At 38.6% G+C, this 21,009-nt stretch overlaps 1 protein-coding gene across 1 annotated transcript in view; it reads right to left on the bottom strand.

The window, feature by feature from the left end:
* Nucleotides 1–8,233: 8,233 nt before the first annotated feature.
* LOC105853177 overlaps nucleotides 8,234–21,009 on the bottom strand; it is a 23,516-nt gene continuing 10,740 nt past the window's right edge. The window contains exons 2-3 of the mRNA XM_012721728.1: nucleotides 9,509–10,161; nucleotides 8,234–9,214 (exon numbers count right to left, since the gene is read on the bottom strand). Coding sequence (XP_012577182.1) covers nucleotides 9,068–9,214; nucleotides 9,509–10,048 — 687 coding nt within the window. The 5' untranslated portion in view covers nucleotides 10,049–10,161 and the 3' untranslated portion in view covers nucleotides 8,234–9,067. The remainder of the gene's footprint in view (nucleotides 9,215–9,508; nucleotides 10,162–21,009) is intronic.

Below are 21,009 nucleotides of genomic sequence, written 5' to 3'. Positions count from 1 at the left end.
ATTTGATTCCTACTTTGAAAGTTCAACCACAAGGATTATCTTCCCAACACTTAAGGGATTATCCTAACTGTTACCCAAGGTTAACACCTAAAAGGTTTCCATGCTGGAATTTTATAAGATCTTTTCTGGAGTATTCACTCCCTCATTATCCCACAAAAGTTCTTTCCCTACTCTGAAGCTTATTTCATGGCTGTACAATAAAATTACCTGGAGACGATTTTCATAGGCCAGTCCTCTCTGTGGGGGTTGTAATGTACACTATGAATGAGTGGATTCTGACACCCCTGCCTAGTGAGGCAGCATGGATGCCCACTGAGGTTGACAGTGCCAGCCGTATCATGGTTTCCAAACAGACTCTCAGGTGGTTTCTGGAGTCCCTTGGCTCCCCAAATTCCTACTCCATTCATAGCACCTGCAGCTTTTGTCCAAGATTTGTGCTTCTCTGTCTCTCTGGTTGATTCTTTGCTCATCAAATCTTTGCTGTCACCAATGACCTTAAGTCACTTTCCTGAATGATTCACCTCCCCCCTTTCAAAGTTTCCTAGAAAGCTTTGGTGAAAGCGTGTTCTTTTCCTTTGTTTCAGGGAGCTTGGGAAACCACTTTCTGTGGTTTCAACAATAAAAAGGAAAAAAAGAAAATAAACAGAAAAGAAAAAGGATGCTCAAAATCACCATTCATGGTTACTAGGAACCTACCCTATCTGTGATTTTTCAGAATAAGGAAAGTTTTGTCAGATGCCTCCTGCCACCAGAATTGCCTAGCAGGAATTTAATGGTATGTCCTGGTTCGAGGGTTATTCTGTATCTTGGGGGCTGGCTGACCCTGAGAGGCTGTAGTTTGCTTTCTAAAAGTTATGTGACATAAACTGTGAAAGACTTATTACAGGAATTTTATTTGTCAAAGAGCCTTCAGTTCTTAAATATCTCACACCATCTGTTACAAGGGGAAATCCCACTGACATGTTGACCAGTAAAACCGTTATTAAAATATGACTCAAACGAATGCACTAGGTTTTCTGCTTAAAGTGAACTCTCACTCTTTCTTGTTTTGGTTGGTTCCTCCCTTCTGCATGTTTTATATTCACAAAAGGAATATCATTCTGAAAATACTGCTGTGACTCATTTAAGTTTCTTTCTCCCCTCTTCAGTTATTTGTACCTCAAATAGCTCACAGAGGCATCAGTCAATCTAAAACTTTTACTATTTTTCACTGATAAGCCCACAAAGAGGGGCTTTTATTTGCAATGAATTGGCAGTTCTCTCTGGCCCTCTCTGACAGTTTAACATCTATGGCCACGATGAAAGCTTAAAATAGCTCAACCTTCAGCTCTGTCTCTGGCGGAAACCAGGAATAAGAATAATGATCTTGTTGGAACAACCTGAAACTGACTCCAATCTCCACAGAAGGTTTTTGCACTTTGCATCCCAGAAGAATCTGAGATTTGAAGTGGAATGAAGGAACTGAAACCTCAATACTGCTGTGCAGGTTCCTTTTGAAAGGGTTTCGACATGATCCCTCTGTACCTCATTATTAATTTACCTTTTGCTGAGGCAGAAATGAAAGAAAAATGCCCAAGAACCAACTCTTAAAGAGGCCCTACAAGAAAAATGATGGGCTCTAACCTGCTGTTTCTGAAAGGTAATCCTAGATTAGCACAAAATCAGGAACAAATTATTCCAAGCAACACAAGCTTTTTTTCCAAATTGACCCACCAAAATACACAGGAACCAATGGTTAAATAAGGCTTCAAGCCAAAGCATTTAAACTTGGGTACATGTTCATGTACTCATTACTGAATGACAAACACTAAGACATGTGAAATTCGAATTTACAAATCATACAATTTATTATTAAAATCACTCAAAATTGTATATCTGTTGTAATTACTAGCATCTCCTGAAGAAACACTAATAAATAAGATACACTCCATGTTACAGAGGACATGGAATAAACTGAAATCAGAATCAGTCATCCAAGAGATAATTATGGCATTTTAGTATTTAAATATATTTGCTTAAAACTGCCCCATGGATATGTCTGCACATGTGTAGATACATACAACTGGTTTTGGACCAATAATTATGAGCAATGGTTACTAGTTTTCATTTCATGTTCAGTTTAAAGTTGCTCAATTGTGCTTTCTACCTGTGTACTAAAGACAGGTTTTTTAGTATAAAAAGTGTATCTGGGCACTGAGGAAAGATCCCAATTTAACTTTTTCCTCTTCTTTGTTATGTTAAAAGCCAAATATATGCTATTTTAAAATTATGTGTCATTATCTGTTCTATCCAAAAAATTGGGGAAGGTGGAAGCCATCACATTAAACTTAAGAGTTAATGGAAAAACAAGTGAGACATTCTTTAGGATTCCATATTTTTTCCACTAGCAAATTTATTTCACTGCCCATTCATGACCAAGAGATTTTAGTTTTGTTAACAATTGTTTATATTCTATTTTTTTTAAGTTCTGAAAATTTTTAAAAAGCTACCTCAACATCCACCCAAAAAGAAAGCTTTTTTTGAATGTTAACAAGTTATCCCATGGTTATCTTTTAAAAAAGAAAAAGAACATTCTTGTTTCATGAACTCTGTGCAGAATTTGACTGTAGTATGCTATTCTTCATTGCTATGTGTACTTTTGTGCTTCTTTGTTCCTCACAAAGTATTAATGTTTTGTTTTTTCCATTGTCCAGCCCCCAAGAAGCTTATCTGAAGAAACAGCAGTCTGTGCTGGGTTTGAATTCACCATTAGCACTCAGGGTAACCTCAGTCCACAGAATTTGACCAGACAAGTGAAGCAATGTTTGTGGAGTCCAGAGGCTGAATCCCCTCCACTACAGAAGAAACGTCCCAATTGTCCGTCCTCAGCAAAAACTGCCATGATGCCCCATAAACAAGCAGTTGTCCGTTGACTGTTATAAATAGACTTTAATACACAACCAGCTGTCTAAGAGAGTTTATAACTGTTGACCAGAGACACAGTAGGGAAGGGAAATGGAAGATTTCCACATGGCAAGAGAATGGCTTGTCTGCAGTGAATGAGGTCGCACACAGAACCACCCTCCCTCAGTTAAAAAGTTAAAATAGGCCCTCCCTGGTGGTGCAGCAGGTTAAAGCACTGCACTAAGAAGTTTAAGCCACTTCTGCATGAGTTCGATCCCCGCCTGCCCCGGAGGAGATCCACATGGCGTGGCAGACCTCTCCTAACCTGCCCGCTGCTCCCATCAGCAGTGTACTTTGTTGATCTGCCTGTTCTGCTCCCCACTCTGTCACTGGTGAATCCTTTCACCCTCCACGTCTCTGGCCTGTACCCCAGATCTGTATGAATAAATAAATCTTAAAAAAAAAAAAAAAAGTTAAAATATGTCAGCCTGCCTGGATTCAAGCTAAAATTAGGGGGCAGTACAGTGGGTCTCACATGGGAGTCTTTGCAATAGATAACTATATTCTCTCATGGCTATCTCTCAATTAAGGCTTGTGAAGTAAGTGGTAGTTACCAACAGAGCGCCTGTGAAATTCTTGTCAAAGGAGATACCTTAGAGACATTTGACAAAGCAAGATGCATCAGATTGACTGTGATAAGTGCTAACCTCTACCCACATCTAGTTCACATTTCCTATACTGTTTTCCTTTATCATTTCCAAGATGACTCCTTTTTCTTTCCCAACCTTCCCAGATAAGAACTCTCTTAAGAGTGTTCTTAACAGTTTCTTTTAACCAGGCCAAATCCCTGGGGCCAAGTTGGTGTCTCAAAAATCTGATGGGGTGTGACAGAATACAGGGCCTTTCCAGCCTCAGGCACATGTCTCAGCACTGCAGCAGATCAAGACCAGGGCTGCTGAGTTCCGACCAGCCAGCCAGACATAACTGGATGTGGCTGACACTGATGGCAGACAAGGTGTTGTTGCAAAGCTCAATAGAACTGAAGGGAGGTGTGGGGGCTGGAGATGCAGGGCAAGCAAGAGAGACACAGCACAGAGTCCAGAGGGAAAGAGTGATCAGAATGTTTCTTCCCCCAGAAAATAACCAGGGTTAAAGAACATAACGCCTACCTTAACAGAAAAGAGTACATTATGTACCTTTTTCCATATGTCTGTGCATGAAAGTCTTGATACATGAAAGTTTTTTCAAATCTGTTTGCAAATCTGTCTGTACCCCTAAAAATTTAAACAGTATTATAATTTTTTCTTAAAAATTCAGAGCAGAGGGTCCTTCTTGGTGGCACAACAGATTAAAGCACAGCACTAAGAAATGATTTGCAGTCACTGCGGCGTGAGTTCGATTCCCAGCTCCAGAGGTGACCCACATGGCACAGCAGACCTCTCCTGACCCACCTGCTCTCCCCTTAGCAGTATACTTTTTCAATCTGCCTGTCCTGCTCTCCACTCTGTCTCTGGTGAATCCTTTCACCCCTCACACCTCTGGCCTCTACCCCAGTTCATATATGCATAAACAAATAAATCTTTTTTAAAAAAAATCAGTGCAGATGGGCCCTCCCTGGTGGCACAGCGGGTTAAAGCACAACACAAAGAAACTTAAGCCACTTCCGCATGAGTTCGATCCCCGCCTGCCCTAGAGGAGATCCACATGGCCCCCACCTGCCCTGGAGGAGATCCACATGGTGAGGCTGACCTCTCCTGACCTGCCCGCTGCTTCCCTCAGCAGTGTACTTCATCAATCTGTCTGTTCTACACCCCACTCTGTCTCTGGTGAATCCTCTCACCCTCCACATCTCTGGCCTGTACCCCAGTTCTGTACAAATAAATAAATTTTTAAAAAAAATCAGTGCAGAGATAAAAAGAAGCCTATCATAACTGAGCTCTCCAGAAGAAGTGCCCATCCTATGAGTCCAGCTTACACTGAAATTAACTTGAGTGAGAAGTTCACAGAAAGAAATAAAGGTTTCTACCTCCTGGTTGAGATGTGCAATTTCATACCAATACTTTTCTTGTTGTTGTTTAGAATTTCTTTTACTTTAAAGACTGAAAAACTTCAAGCTAAGGAAGCAGAGGAACATACCTCTAGAAATAAATACCCAGATTGAGATGTTTAGGATTTCCAGTACAAATCTAGTAGGAGTAGACAATGACTCCTTCCTCAGTTTCCTCTTTTATGAAGCAACATTTATCCAGAACATTGTCTGATATTTAATGAGAAGAGTGTCTTGCACCTGGCACTTAGTAGTATAACCATCTTCAAATTAATGCACTTTAAAAATTCCCATTACTCTTCTTTTTCTTCCAGTATAACTTTGCATTGAAGTATAATCTCAGAAAGAATCACAGTAAATATACAGCTTGATGATTTTTCATAAACTGAACAAACCCAAGAGACCCATGTCCTGATTAATAGGAGCATTCATTATTAATTACCTTAAAAACTCCCTTATACTCAAAACAAAAAAATAATTCCCTTAACTCTCCTCAACCCTAACAGTAGTCATTATCCTAATAATGTTATTTTGTTTGTCTTAAAATAGACATTACTATTTTTTTAATGGCAGCAAAAAATTATGTAAAAACTACCATCTCAATCATTTTTAAGTATAGTTTTATGGCATTAAACTCATTTAGACACCTCTAAAACCCTTTTTATCACCCCAAACTGAAACTTTACCCATTAACCAACTCCCCAACTCTCAGAGCCTGTCAAACACCATTAAACTCTGACTCTGTGTAGATATCGGGTATCTCATTTAAGAGCAACCATAGAGTGTTGGTACTACTTTTGTTCTTTATAAAAGTGAGGTCATCTAAGCATGAACACTACTGAGTCTGGCTTTCACCTCCACATCATATCTGTGGGATTCACTACTTATGTTGCAAACAACTATATTTATTCTTATTGAATACTATTTCGCATGAATATAACATTATTTATTCTACTGATGATAGGCATTTTGGTAGTTTGGTAGTTTCCAGTTTGAGGGTTTTACATGTGCTGTATTTTTGGTGAAATAGATGCCTGGGAAAGAAATTGCCAGGTCACAGGAAATGTTTGTGTCCAGCTTTAGTACAGTTCTAATTTTTTAATAGAATTTACCATTCATACATGACCTGGTCTGACATGTGACTTATGTAACCTCTTTCATGAGAAAAGCAAATTAATATTTGCATGCACATAATGCTGTGGATTCTGCTCAAAACAGTTCTCATCCTCCCATGGTTTACCTGTTCACTCTCCCCACCTCTAACCTATAGCCAGCTCCATTAAGCTTTCTACACTTACTGGAAAAATGTTTTCTCACTCTCTGCTTTCCTTAGGGCTTTATGGTGCTGCATTGTTCAACTGGAAACCACCTAGTTTCTTTTACCTGGTTTGCAAGCTGCTCATCATTCAACCTTCATCTTCTTTGAAATGTGGTCTGAAAGCATTTAAGTAGTACATTCCCATGAATGTATTCTCTGTTGGAATATTAATTCTGAGGTTGAAGCTCTAATGGTCTCCTTTAGCTGAGGTCTTAAAACCAGACTTCTGGATTCTTTTTCTCATAGAAGAATTAAATATGTTTTGAATTATCCTGACATAAAATAGCTATACAACATGATATCAAGAATATAAAATTGACCCTGGAAAAATAGAATTTAGGGATGTTGACCCCCAGAGTAGAACTACCCATAGACCATTACAGTTAGCCTCTGCACTTGCATACCCACATGCACATTCCACATCTGGGATTCAACCAACTACAGATGTGAACATCATCAATGTGAAACCCACAGTGAGAGAAAAAAAAAATCCCAGTATAAGCAGACCAAGCAGTTCAAACCCATGTTGTTTTAGTCATTGTATGCAGAACCAAACTGTGTAGATAGACTTTTGCTATCAAATTCAATCTACTTTCTGATAGTTTATTGTGTATAACACCATTTTGCTGTTCTAGATACTACCAAGGCTAGGGAGTCACTAGTATTTAATAACAGCACCAGTCCAAATGCGAAAGCAAAAGCTATTCAGTGGAACTTTTCCAAAGGACTAAAAAGCACTGAAATCTGAGTTGGTTATTAACAAAAATGCAATGCTGAGCCTACACAATTTCAGTTACAGAAGGGAAGAGTCCTAAGGCTCATGGCATATAGATGTGTGCAGATAAAAACCCCATTCATATTTGCAACAGTAACCTGGACCATGCAAGAATAAATCTAAGTAGAGATAGTTATGACCTGAATTTTAAAAAATGAGGAAACTTACTCAGGTCTTTTTGTTCTTCATTAAATGTAAAGTTATATGGATGAGTCTTAAATCTTTTCTCCACAAATTATCCTATAACCTCAATATAAACACAAATCAGATTTTATGGCACTGACGCTTTTTCTAAAATAAACTGGGAAAAATACATAAGAATTGATGGAAGAGGGTCCAGTAAGATGAGGGCATTGTGAAGCCAGCAGGCTTGCCTCCTCCACATGTTTACAACCAAATTACACCTCAACAGACAATCATCCTTGATGATAGATGACTATTGATCAAGAGTGGCAGAAAATAGTGGGGTAGAAAAAACTAATTAGACTGAGTTTGAAGCCATATCGGGGTAGTGAGACCATGAAAGGGAGGGGCGGCTGCTTCACAGTGTCAGCTGTTGTTAACTCAAGAGCACACACCCACAACAGGGACTTTAAAACTTAAGTACTGGCAGGGTGCATGTCAGGCAAAGCAGTAATTATCTCAAGGCAGGCTTAGTGGTAGAAACTGGATCTTTTGTTTTACACTCTTTGCTATTCTTGAAATGTAAAGCAGAAACTACTTCCTTAAAGTTGTAAAATTTCAGTGACAAAAGTACTAAAAATTTAGGGAACAAGATAGTGCACTCTTATGAAAATCCACTAGGCAGCTTATACAAAGCCTGAGAAAAACAGGAACCAGACAAGCCTTCTCTAATTTAGCTCCTATCCAACCACACCTTACACTGCACAAATTATGGGGCAAGATGCAGGTTAATGTGGAAAACTGAATATCTGAGAACAATGAATATTTCACAATCTTAAGATTATTTTCAAGTGTAGCTTATTTAGTCCAAGGATTTTGACGAAAAATGTAATATTAAGGCAATGAGTAAATGCAGACTGTCATCTTTAGCTCAGTTTCTCTTCTGCACCAAATCCAACTAATTATTTTTGCATTGATGTCTGCATTACAGTACTTCCTTTTCATTTGCAGCTAAGCTATAGAAATGAGAACCAGAAGTCACTTGAGTGAACACTATGAACAAATTTATTCCTAAGAGCATTGGAGCTGCTTTCTTTTCTCTTAAATCTTAACAGTAAGATTTAAGACCAAGTGTACATTCATTTATACTGATTCAGATATACAGGTAGTAAGAAGTATATTTCTAACACAAGAGACCCACACACTTGTACTATAATTAAATACCATATTAACTTAGTAAGCCAGTCACTAGGCAGAAACTTGCTTAAATGAGAGAATTAGCTTTTCCTTGAGGCCAAAGGCCCCTGTTTCCAAAAGCCAGTCTCCAGTTATCTGTGCCTTGTTGTCTGGGGTCCTCATCTAAAGCCTGTGACCCACGCCCATGGCCAGCCAGGACCTGGTACTCCATTGACTAAAGACCTCATTCTCTCCAAAGAGGCTGGGAATACTAGGTGAGAAGGAACTGACATTCCAATACCCAGACCAGCTTTGAGCCAACCCCAGGCCCCTGGTACAGAGAAGAGCAAGACCAGGATAATAGCTTGAGAGTTCCCAAACCAGAGACCTGTTGAACGCTAGTAGTACTTTTCCCCGACCGCAAGGGTAGACTGCAAGGGTAGACACATCTATTATCAGTTTCTTCCCCACCCATGTGACCCCCAATGTGGCCAACACCCAATCCAGACCAATATTCATACATTTAAATACACAATGGACCTTAACTCTCCTAGTGGTGAAAGGGATGAGAACAGTATTGGAGTACAAGCATACAAGGAAGGGTTCCCTTTATTATTCCATCCTTCTTACTATATTTTGAGAAATAAATCCAAACCCACTGCCCTTCAAAAGACTTTCATGTTGTGAGAAACAACCCCAACTCATCATGGGCGTCCAAGATTTGAGTGGCAGGAGTCCAGGTGTTTCAAAAGCAGCCACACTTTTCTATCAAGGATGTGTTCATATGGTGCACACTCATCTTGTGTTCATCATCCTGGATCATCAAGGAAAAAATCCTGACCTTGATAGGACCACAGACCTGGAAGATCCCGGAACAGGTAGGGGCCTCTCTCTGCAGAAACAAAGAAGCATGGAAGCCATGAGAGCCACCATCACCTACTTCTGGGCATTAGTAGTCTGGGGGGGCGGAGGGAGGGAAGCGGGATGTGTGTGAAAGGAGGAGGGTATGGGAGACATTTAGAGCTGCTTAATAACCTCAAGAAACTAATGTGTCTTTGGGCAACACAGGGGAAGATGTGCTTGGTAGCACTTGTACCACCTTCAGTGGCTTCTTTGACTCAAGAGGCAGCTGAGCACATAGGGGACTCCCAACACAATCCTACAAGAACAAGTTTCCATGTCTCACCTTGTGGCACTGGAAGTTGGTCTCCTGGTACTCACTGTTCACGGTCAGGCAGATGCCCTGACAAAGAGGAAAGTGGAAATACTTGGGAGCAACAATGCACTCGCCCCAGGCAGCTCTATGGAGGTTCACCTTCCGATCATGCAGATGACAAAGCTTCTCTGCCTGGCTAGGCTCCACCTGCCCATAACGCTGACCTTGAGGCCCCAGGAACAGCTGTTCCACATCAGGAGTAAAGGGCTTCTGCACATAAGGCAGGTGAAGCAAATGCAGCCGTGTAAGGAGCGGGGACACCAGCAGCAGCACGAGATCCCGCTTGTCTTCACTGCCGACACACTCTCGCAGTTTGGCGTCAGCCAGAGCAGTAGAGAGGAACTTTTCCTCTTCCAGGAGGGTGGGGACGAGTTCCATCCAATAACTTAATAAACAGTAGATCTCTAGCAATGACCCTTTCTCTAGCTGATAGGATGGAAAAATAATGGGAAAAGAACCCAGGAGGAATCTTCTGGGGCCTCTTCGAGGTTCCTCAAACTCTAGAACCATCTCTGTAGCATGGGGGGCAATGGGCACCCAGGCCCACAGCTGTATCAAGGAAACCCCCGAGAAGGGTGCTGCTTCAAAACTGAGAAGCCAGTAACCATGTAGGAACTGAGCACCTGTAGGAAGAAGACACACCAGGAGGCTGTGATCACAGGCTGTCCCACAAAGGAAGTTTACGGAAACATCTCCAATCATTTCTTCCCCCTTTCCCCTTTTACCCAGCCTAACAAGGTAGGGCAAAGACTGAGCAGACCCAGCCATGTACACACCCACAAGGTGACTCCCCCATGCAGCTACAGATGCTCCCATCACAACAGCTTTCAAGGCAGAGAAGGGCAGTCCTGGGGCTGACAAACAGCCCAGTCTCTGGGACTGAGAACACACCACGTGACCTGCCACTTCTCTCACGCTGCAGTTGCCCAGGCTACCAACTGTACATGCTACACTTTAGAGCATCCTGGTGCACAGAATATTAAGATGTCACCCACAAAGTAAGAACGCCTCACACTCAGAACAACAGAGCTGAGGTCAACAAATTCCTGTCCTGTTAGACCAGCAGAGGAATATTTCCTGCCTCTAATTCCTTGCTTTACACCCAGAAGCCCAAATATCTGTGGTCATTTACATCTATTCCCCACCCCACCCCCACCTTGGACCCACAAAATGTTACTGGGAAGCTTCTGAAACATTCCCTGCTTTCCAGGCAGGGAGCCATGCTTCCAGTACTTACTTTTGGACTTGAGAGTAAAGCCACGTTGCCTGACAGAAAAGAGCTCATTCAGACGGGAGGGCAGAATACTGGTACAGCCCAGTGGCTCTGCCCAACTGCAACACACGCACCACAGGCCCAGAGCCAAAAGCACAGGAGGAAACCAAGATCTGCCCCACCCACTGCTGACACCCTCCATCATGCTCCCTCTCAAAGGCCGCTTCACCGGCTTATATATCTATCTGCACAGGTGTGGACCCTACTCTAACCCTACAGCATGGGGCTGATTATGAACTTAGGAAGAATTTAATTCATTTGAAAGATTCTCCCACTCATTCAACTTCAATACCTATTTCTGCTTATAGAATGAAGATGCAAGAGGTGACAGCACAGTATTTCTTAAACTTGAAAATATGGGTGTACAATCAGTAGATAGAAGCACTTATGTGGAAAGTGAGTGCTGACAGACTAGTGGTCCAAATGCTGGCCACAAAGACAGATGTGGACAGTTTATAAGTCAAGAAACAGTCTGCTTAACCCAACTTTGTATCCTATGCTTCTTAGATTTTGGTGAACAAAGATTTTGTTATTAAAACATAAATTGTTAAAATAAACTATTATAAAAACAAAAACACAAACACAAATTGCTGGGGCCCACTCCCAGAGTTCCTGATTCAGAGGTTGTGAATAAGGTCAGAGAATTTATCTTTCTAACAAGTTCCCAAGTGATGCTGATCCCGAAACTACATTTTTAAAACATCTGATTCACATCCTCTATTCCAAGGTTATCAGGCAGCAGGTACTCATTAAGTGGACAGTAATTCCTCACTAATCAGCTATACCTGTGTGTTTACAAAGTGAGAGTTCTTTTTTTTTTTTTAAATCTTATGGAAACAGCACTGGTTATGATTATATATAAATCTCAGGTGTATAGTATTATATCACCACCAAAAGTCTAGATGCCTGCTTTTTCTACCACTTGATCCCTTCCCATCTAGTATCCAACAAACTGTTCTCTGATTCAAAGTGTTTAGTTTATGCATTTGCTCTTCTTCTTTATCCTCTACATATGAGTGAAATCAAATGGCATTTGTCATTTTCCATCTAACTTATTCCATTTATCATAACAGCTTTTAGGTTCATCCATATTAAGGCATGGAAGCATTTTATCTTTTTTTCAGCTTAGTAGTATTCCATCGTTTATATATCTGCATCTTAACCATCCATCTATTACTGATGGACACATGATATAAACAAAAAAAAATCATTAAGGAAGACACACATGTGGCCAAAAGACATACGAAAAGATGATCACGTTACTAATCACCAGAAAAAAGCAAATTAAAACCACAATGAGCCATCATCTCATGCCTTTAGTATGCTATTATCAAAAAGATAAGGAAAAACAAGTGTTGGTAAGGATGTGGAGAAAAGGGAACCTTGAACTGTTAGTGGGAATGTAAACTGATGCAACCACAGTAGAAAACAGTGTGAATGTTCCTCAAAATAATGAAGACTGAAAATGTCATTTGATCCATGTATTTCACTTCTACATATTTATTAAAGTCTGTGAAAATACTAATTTGAGATGATATGTTTTTAATAAAACCATTTAGGTTAAAAGGATGAAATTCACCAAATCTGGACATTATTAATGTATCCATGTAAAGAAAGTAATGAGCATTTGGTATTCATGCTCTCAAAATTCTTTTGTTTTATCCAGAGAGAGGTAAACTCTAGATCTTCAAAAAGTAAAAAATAACAAAGACATAAACAATTACAGTCCCCTTCATGCATCCCAACACTTACAGATTACTATAAATAGCATAGTTTGTCAATTAAATATTCAGGTAAGGCATACCCTCATTAACAAATTAACCAGCAGTTACTTTTCTTAAAAAGTCCAAACCACATTGACACATGTACAAGCAAAAGAAAGAAACATCACATTTATTTATTCTCATTTAAAAAAATCATTGTGTGAACCCTAAATTACATAAATATCAAAGGTAACGATAATCAGTACATTCCATCTATAGAATGATTCACCAACATTAGCTAATGAACTCACACAGCAAGCTTGTAAGGTCGGCATTATATCCTTGTTCAGTGGATGGAGAAGCTTAGAAAGAAGTAGGTAATGACTTGCCCATGGTGGCCATGAGTCAGCACCAAATGCAAAGTAGACTCTATGCTAAGAACATTGCTTTGAATTATTGTCCCTTAAAAAAAAAAATACCAAAGGAAAAAAAATTACTTCATTTAGAAATTAGGCTTTAGTAAAAAGATTTTTTTAAGCCAAGAACAGAATTTCGCAAGCTAGTAATTTAAATGCCCCTTAGGTCCCCACTAATTACCACCACCTCCTCTGTGTGTTATCTTTCTAGTCAATGAGGTTGATGATAACTCTTTGAGAATAAGTGCTTTGTTTTTTAATGAGCAGGTTCTAATGGAACCCCAATTAAAGATAGTAGTGGGCATATGGATTTTCTAGCAAACATGGCTTTCCTTTTTGTTTACATAAATTAATTTTCAAATTCTCAGCAAAGCTAAAGGGGGTTGTTCCTTTGTAATCCCCAGACTTTCCCTAAATGACTTCAAAAGCTCTATCGTGTGAACGTGTTAAGTAAAATCCTTCATGAAGTTGTAAATCACTTTAAATAAAGTCTTTCAAATAATAATCTTGCACAAGAAGCTTGTTTTAGTAATTTATAGCTGAGCAGCTGTTGTTTTGGTAGCATCTTCAGTTTATTTTACTCAAAAAAATCTGAAAATGAGTCATGGGCAGATTGCTTTCTATAGTAAATGTTTTTGTATGCTCGTCTCATAGAAGTTTCAGAAAAGCAAATACATACCAAAAAAAGCACTCATTGACCATAACACAGGAAATTGTGTTGGCTATATGTTTATATTCTAATGGATTTTATATTTCCTGTATCTTTGCCATAGTATTCGTGAGTGTGTGTGGTGAAGACATAGGCTAGCAAAGTCTGAGGCAATTTCTCTAAAGCCCTGCAAAGCCTACCAAATGTGTCATCCAGGCTATAAGGTAGGACTCACTGCTTAAGTCCTTTACTCTGATCTGCCTGTGTCCTTGCCATTCAGTTCTGCCCACTGGATATGGCAAGAATCAGATTCTGATGAAAAGTACATACTAAGAATATGTTCCATGTCCTCCTAGTATTTGGGATAATGTATGCAAAGTATGTATTATAATTATAAAGTGCAGTTCCCTTCTGCAGACAGGTGTGTCATATACTTCAGTAATGCAATCATCTCAAGCTTTGACTAAGTACCTATAAAAAGAAATGGCCATCTAATCCTCTATATGTTAACTGTGTTTATTCATTAATAATATGTATATGTATCCTTTCCTGCTAATATATATTATAAGGCAGGGGACAATAGAAATTAAAAAGGCAGATGAAGAATAAACAGAAAATTCCAGGTCTCAGTCCAGTCTTAATCCTACATAAATGGTTACTCTTCCTTTACCAATGTGCTTTGTCACAACACAAACTACCCAAAATGTAAGATTGACATTTACCCTCAAACCATGACAGTTAATATATTTCTTTTCCTTCATTTTGAGTGGCACAAACTGACACCAAGATATGCTAATCAAATCTGGAAAAGGTCCTTCAACATTCGAAGAGGAAAAAAATGCAAGGCTTTTGACCCAAACATACACTGGGAAAAAATGCTTCTTTTGCACCAGTTACTTTTGTATATAGCTTTAGGTACAAAAGGCTCTGAATCAAAAACTATGACTATGGAATTGCATCAATAAATTAAAAAATGTACATAATGTAATATGATCTAAATGCTGCATAATTGCATTGTTTTTTTATTGCTTTATATTCTCTCAAATGCAAGGTAGTTATATAGAAGTTAAATTCTAGACTTTTGGTGTTATTTTTATAACAATATAATTATGTACATATTAACTATATATACATTTTATATATATATTTATATTAGATGCAATATGCACTTTGATTTAGAGTGATTGGTGGTGTTCTTTGGCACTTTCTGCAATCAGATATCATAAACACTTCTGCTGTAACAATTACCTCAGCTGTGCCTATCTTATCTTTATTTATCCCTCTTTAGGGCAATGTCCACTGTGGTGTGAATTAATCTTCACTAACTTGAATCACTACTAAACTACTTAACAAAGGCAGCATTTTTTTCAAACATATCTTAATCATTTCAGTGAGTAGAGAATGAATAGAGTCCTTCTACCTAAAGTGTTGAGTCAACCAGCAGAACAGTATCAACATCGCCTGAGAGCATCTCAAAAATGTTGAATCCCCAAACTCTTACTTTCTTGTGCATTTAACCACAGGGGATGGTGTTAAAAAGCCTTGGGGTGGGGCCTGAGATTCATTCGTTTAGGGAGCTCCCAGAGATGTGCTTCCTCAGACCAGGCTCTGAATAGGGACACTAAGAACAAAGAATCTTACTGGGATCCTCTGCACATATCTGGTCTTTTGAACAAAATCAAGAGATTTAAAGGGGTAAGTAAGCAGTTGATAAAGATTTATTTAGCAGACAGCCTGTGATTAATCCTTTTATGATTAAATTAGCTATTTGGATTTACATGGACTATAAGATTCCTCTACCTATTATCTCTGTTTCATGAGAGTAGTACTTTGATTTGTTTTCTGATATTTACATTTGACCCTTGGATTCATCTTATCCATTCTATTTGTCAATATTTTCAAGATCAGCCTATTTTTTTTTTTAAAGATTTATTTATTTGTGCATACAGAACTGGGGTACAGGCCAGAGGCTCAGGGGCGGTGAGAGGCTTCACCAGAGACAGAGTGGGGAACAGAACAGGCAGATGGATGAAGTACACTGCTGAGGGGAGCAGTGGGCGGGCCAGGAGAGGTCTGCCACGCCATGTGGTCACCTCCGGGGCAGGCGGGAATCGAACTCATGTGGAAGCGGCTTTAGATTCTCAGTGCTGTGCTTTAACCCGCTGCGCCACCAGGGAGGGCCCGATCAGCCTATTTTTAATTGAAATTGTTATTGTTAAAAGAACCAATGACTTAGTTATAATTTTCAAGTGAATAAAGGATTAGCCTGTTTTAAGTTTTGTTATGAGTTAGTACTAGTTAAATATTGTAGCAGCAATAAATAAGTAAAAAATCCTGGTGGTTTCCAATTGTAACTTATTAATTGGGAAAATTACCTAACTAGTAAGAGCAAACACTAATAACAGAAAACAATATAACATATCAATAAAATCAAACTCTAAGTCTTTGAAGATTCTGAAAAAATAGTCAAACATGTGTCATGACAAAGAATAAAACTCAAATAAATATTAGATATGGGAAGGAAAGAACATTGTCTATAGATATAATGGAGATTCTCTTAATCAAAAGAGATTATAGAGGCTACTCTAAGATGATACATTTAAACTCTTAGAAAAATAACTTTCACCTCCACAATTCTTAAACCTTATGAAAGAATGTATAAACATCTATTCAAGACAGAATGAAAGCAAATATTTTGGAGGAATCATATTTTACTGTAGCAACTTTTCCTTTGGCAATACTTTAGCTCTTCTCACTCCCTAAGTCAACTTTTTGATAAAGAAGTAAAATATCTGACTTCCTTTTACTCCATTGGATGGAACTACTGTATTAAATTGCCCCATGCATTGGAGATTTGCCCTCTTTTTGTCCTTTTTTTAACCTTAGTTGACAGGAAGTAGCAAAACTGGGTGGTGTACCCACCTTGCAAGCCTAAACTTACCCTAAATCCCAAGATCATATAGACTGACTGAAAAAGAGAGCAGAGGAACGTAACAAACTACAGTTTCAAAAATCTAAAGCAACATTCCCTAACCACTTGTATTAGTAATAAAAATTATATTTTGACCACCATTTATCCATATCCCATAGAACATTTGGGGAGAAAAAAGGGAATCATTTCACAATATCTTAAAATCCCAACACACTATAAAAATCTCAAATGCTTTTTTATACTATTCTTCTAAGTATAGTTTGTGCTTTAGCATTCTTAATATCCACCCCCCCAACAAAAAAGACTCTGAGGTAAATAGTATTACTATTCTTCATTCTACCTATGAGAGTAAGGCACAACAAGAAAATAAAAGGCTAATCATTTCATAGGTAGAAAGAGCCAAAAAATAAAGAGATCAGCTCTCTCCCAAATTATTCTATGAAATCAATGTAAATTTCAATCAAAATTCCAACTGGCATTTAGGGGGGGAAACATAAAAGGGAGGCCTTCTTTATTTGTTGTATTTTATTTATTAAGAAAATACTTGAAGCAAAAAAAAAAAGCAGTATATTAGTACATCTTAAAACTGTTTCGTGAGTACTTAGCTATTGCCACCAATTTCTGCACATTAATATGACTTAATAGTTTAAGAAATAAAATAGTATAGGGTCCTCCCTGGTGGCACAGCAGGTTAAAGCATAGCACTAAGAAGCTAAAGCCACTTCCACATGAGTTCAATCCCAGCCCCGAAGGTGACCCACATGGTGCCACAGACCTTTTCTGACCCGCCAGCTGCTCCCCTCAGCAGTGTACTTCATCAGTTGGCCTGTTCTGCTCCCCACTCTGTCTCTGATGAATCCTCTCACCGCCCCTGCACCTCTGGCCTGTACCCCAGTTCTGTATGCACAAATAAATATTAAAAAAAGAAATAAAATATTATAAGCATCATTACTTCTTTGTTTCTAAAATTTTGTTCCAAATACAGTCCTCAGCTAAGTTTATATCTCCTTAAGCACACAAAAGTATTCTTTAAAATCTAATTTTAAAAAGTAACAAACTTTTTCTCCACTGCCTTATAATGATATCAAATGTCTATAAATTTGTGAAGAAAATCAGAAAAGTGCAAATAAACCTTTATAGTTGATTCTAGAGTAGCATGAATTAAAAGGATGAGAATTTTCTGTATCTTCATCAGGAAATCAAATGGACTTGATGGTTACAAGAAAAAAACAAGGGTCCTTCCTGATAGTGCAAGGGGTTAGATCTTAGACTATGAAGCTATCAGCAGCCACTGCAGCACAAGTTTGATCCCCTGCCAGGGAACTGACCCACATGGCACAGCAGACTTCTCCTGTCTCACCTGCTGCCCCCCTCAGCAGTATATTTCAGTAGAACTGTCTATTCTGTTTCCCACTCTGTTTTTGGCAAATCTTCTCCCCCCCCCCCCCCCCCACCCACACAAGCCCCACCTACATCTCTGGCCCATACCCCAGCTCTTGTAGGCATAAATAAATAAAATAAATCTTAAAAAAATAAAATAAAATAAGGGCCATAATTTATCCTGATGAATCCACATAGGATGCACCACTTGAATGAAACCAAAAGTGGCTGACCAGTGCTTGGGGGCTTCTTCAGATGACTTAGTGACTTATTTAGATACTTAGATAATTGAATCAGGATAACCTGCTTTCAGACATTCATGGACCTTAATGTTAATTTATTTTTACCTGTAGGACAGTTTCCAGATATCCAGCTTCTAAAATGATATCTTAATTTCACTTGTAAAATTAGATTATCCAATTGAAATACAGGATGCTCAAGAATTGTCGCTTGATTTTGTAGCTATAGTGTGTGGTCTCTTGCAACCAGGGCCTTTGGGGACTCCTCTTGCTAATTCAAAATTCTTTTTTATGACACAAAACTCATGCATGCTAAAATTAAAATAGCTTCTTTCTACATTTTTTGAGTGTGAAATTCTGGACAACTATGTGAAATTTGTTTGTTTATTTTTAGGGCTAGGGTGCCCTTGCTCTGTTATACAACACAGCATAATCTATTGGGTATCCTGTACTGTCTCAGCTGTCAGTGAAGCTAAAGGATCTTCTAAGGCAACCTATGATTTTAAACCTTCTAAGTGACTAAGAAAAGATACTAGAAGTTGCAAGATTTCTCACTGGCTTCAGGACTTAGATTCCAGTCTGAAACAGCAAACACTCAAGAAATAGAATGAGTAGGACCCCTTGGCTGAAGTCTAACTTAAAATGTTCATTTACACTCTCCCATTCTCTGCCATGAGACTAGAATGTAAGGCATCAGTGGAATTTAGACCTACGACCTTCTGAATATGCTACATGAACCCTTTTTGAAAGGGCTATACTCTTCAGCTTCAGGACTGCTTTTGTTGTGTTTGATATGGTGCAATTACTAAAATAAGATTGCTGAAATGTCCCTCCCAGTCAATACTAGAGATCTCTGCAAAGAAAGATCACATAGGAACATACATATTTAAATTTCAAAACCAAGGTTAATTGGAACAATAGGTATGGTTTCAACCCAATTAATTTTAAGCCTGTGCATTCATATCAAAATGCCTTTACATTTTTATGACCTTGTTTCAGCTAACTTGTTGAAGGCAGTTGCTTTGTGTAATTTCATTTCATACCCAATGAGATAGTGTATAGGGTACCCTGTTGGTATATTGAAAATCACAATAAATCACCTGTTAGATGTAAAAACATTAAAAAGTATATGAATTTAAATTCATGTATGTCTAAAATGGTGAATATACTGACTTCTAAACAGAAACACACCAAAGGAATCATACATAATACAAAACAGGAAATACTACCTGAGACCTTTTTCTAAAAAGTATTTGAGACTCCAAATCAGTTGGGTAGATCCAAAACACTATCAGTCCATCTGTGAATTCATCCATGTTTTTTATGAAAAGAATCATGACAGTTACTGTGCAGCATATAAAAAAGCATAACGTATTTATTTTGCCCATAAGAGATTTATAATTTGCTCAGGAGGAAAAAGTTTAAGTGCATTAAAATATAAATTACAACATAAGCCAAGCAAACACAGGCAATGCATGACCAGTAGCCAATCAGTGTTTTAAACTGTAAATAAACAAAATGTTCTCATAAAAGAAAGAAATCATTGCAGAACAAAATGCTGTATGAGAGTTTTATTATTTAATCAAGCAACACTAAAGGTAAGTCAAAGACTTAAAATCTTTATGCAGATATAATCATATACATCAAAGATATTAAACACAACAGAGTATCTGTGTAGCAAGAGGTAAAAGATTGAAACATGGAAATTAAAGGACATAGAGACAAAATGAAAAACAAAAGAGGGGTGCCTTCTCTGGTGGTGCAGCAGATTAAAGCACAGCACTAAGAAGCTAAAGCCACTTCAGCATGAGTTTGATTGACCTAGCATTTACATATGCTTAAGGCAGAATGTCAAGATCATAAATGGGAAAGATTGGGGACACTTATGATTGGGAAGCCAAAATGCAGAGATCAACAAAGAACAAACAGATTAATGTGTGGGCCAAAGCTTCTTTCCCAGGGAAAACCTAAAACATCCATCTCTAGTATTATTTGAAAGATGGTGCCACTGAACTCATTTAAATTTTTTCTTTTCTCTTTTTTAGTGCTATAGACAACTGAATTAATTGGGCTCCCCAGTTTATACACAATACAATGTCCCTCTTTTGTTGTCTTTTTAAGATTTATTTATTTATGCATACAAAACTGGGGTACAGGCCAGAGGTGGAAGGGTGGTGAGAGGATTCATCAGAGACAGAGTGAGAGTGGGGAGCAGAACAGGCCGACTGACAAGGTACACTGCTGAGGGGAGCCGCAGGTGGTTACTGGAGAGGTCTGCTGTGCCATGTAGGTCACCTCCAGGATCGAACTCATGCTGAAGTGCCTTTAGCTTCTTAGTGTTGTGCTTTAACCAGCTGTGCCACCAGGGAGGGCCCCTTCTTTTGTTTTTCATTTTGTCATTATATCCTTTAATTTCCATGTTTCAATCTTTTACCTCTTGCTACATAGACATTCTGTTTTATGTATGTGATTATGTCTGCATGTGTTCTTAAAAAGTGGATATTATTGTTTTGCTGCATGTATTTTATATAACAATTTTATCTAGATTAGCCAAAGCAATTGTACAAGAAATAAAAGAAATCTAGATTATAAAAGAAGTAAAAATATTGTTTTTTGCAGATGTTATGAAAAATATATACAAAACTCTAGACTCCACTAAAAAACTATTAGAAACAATTAAAAAATACAATAAGGGGGGCCCTCCCTGGTGGCGCAGTGGTTAAAGCACAGCACTGAAAAGCTAAAGCCACTTCCCATGAGTTCAATCCCTGCCTTCCCCGGAGGAGATCCATATGGGGTGGCAGACCTCTCCTGACACTCCCGCTGCTCCCCTTAGCAGTGTAATTCGTAGATCTGCCTGTTCTGCACCCCACTCTGTC

This window comes from Condylura cristata, unplaced genomic scaffold, assembly GCF_000260355.1.
Source record: "Condylura cristata isolate star-nosed mole 26May11 unplaced genomic scaffold, ConCri1.0 scaffold00007, whole genome shotgun sequence".
NCBI lineage: Eukaryota > Metazoa > Chordata > Mammalia > Eulipotyphla > Talpidae > Condylura > Condylura cristata.
This window is presented reverse-complemented; position numbering and strand designations above follow the sequence as displayed.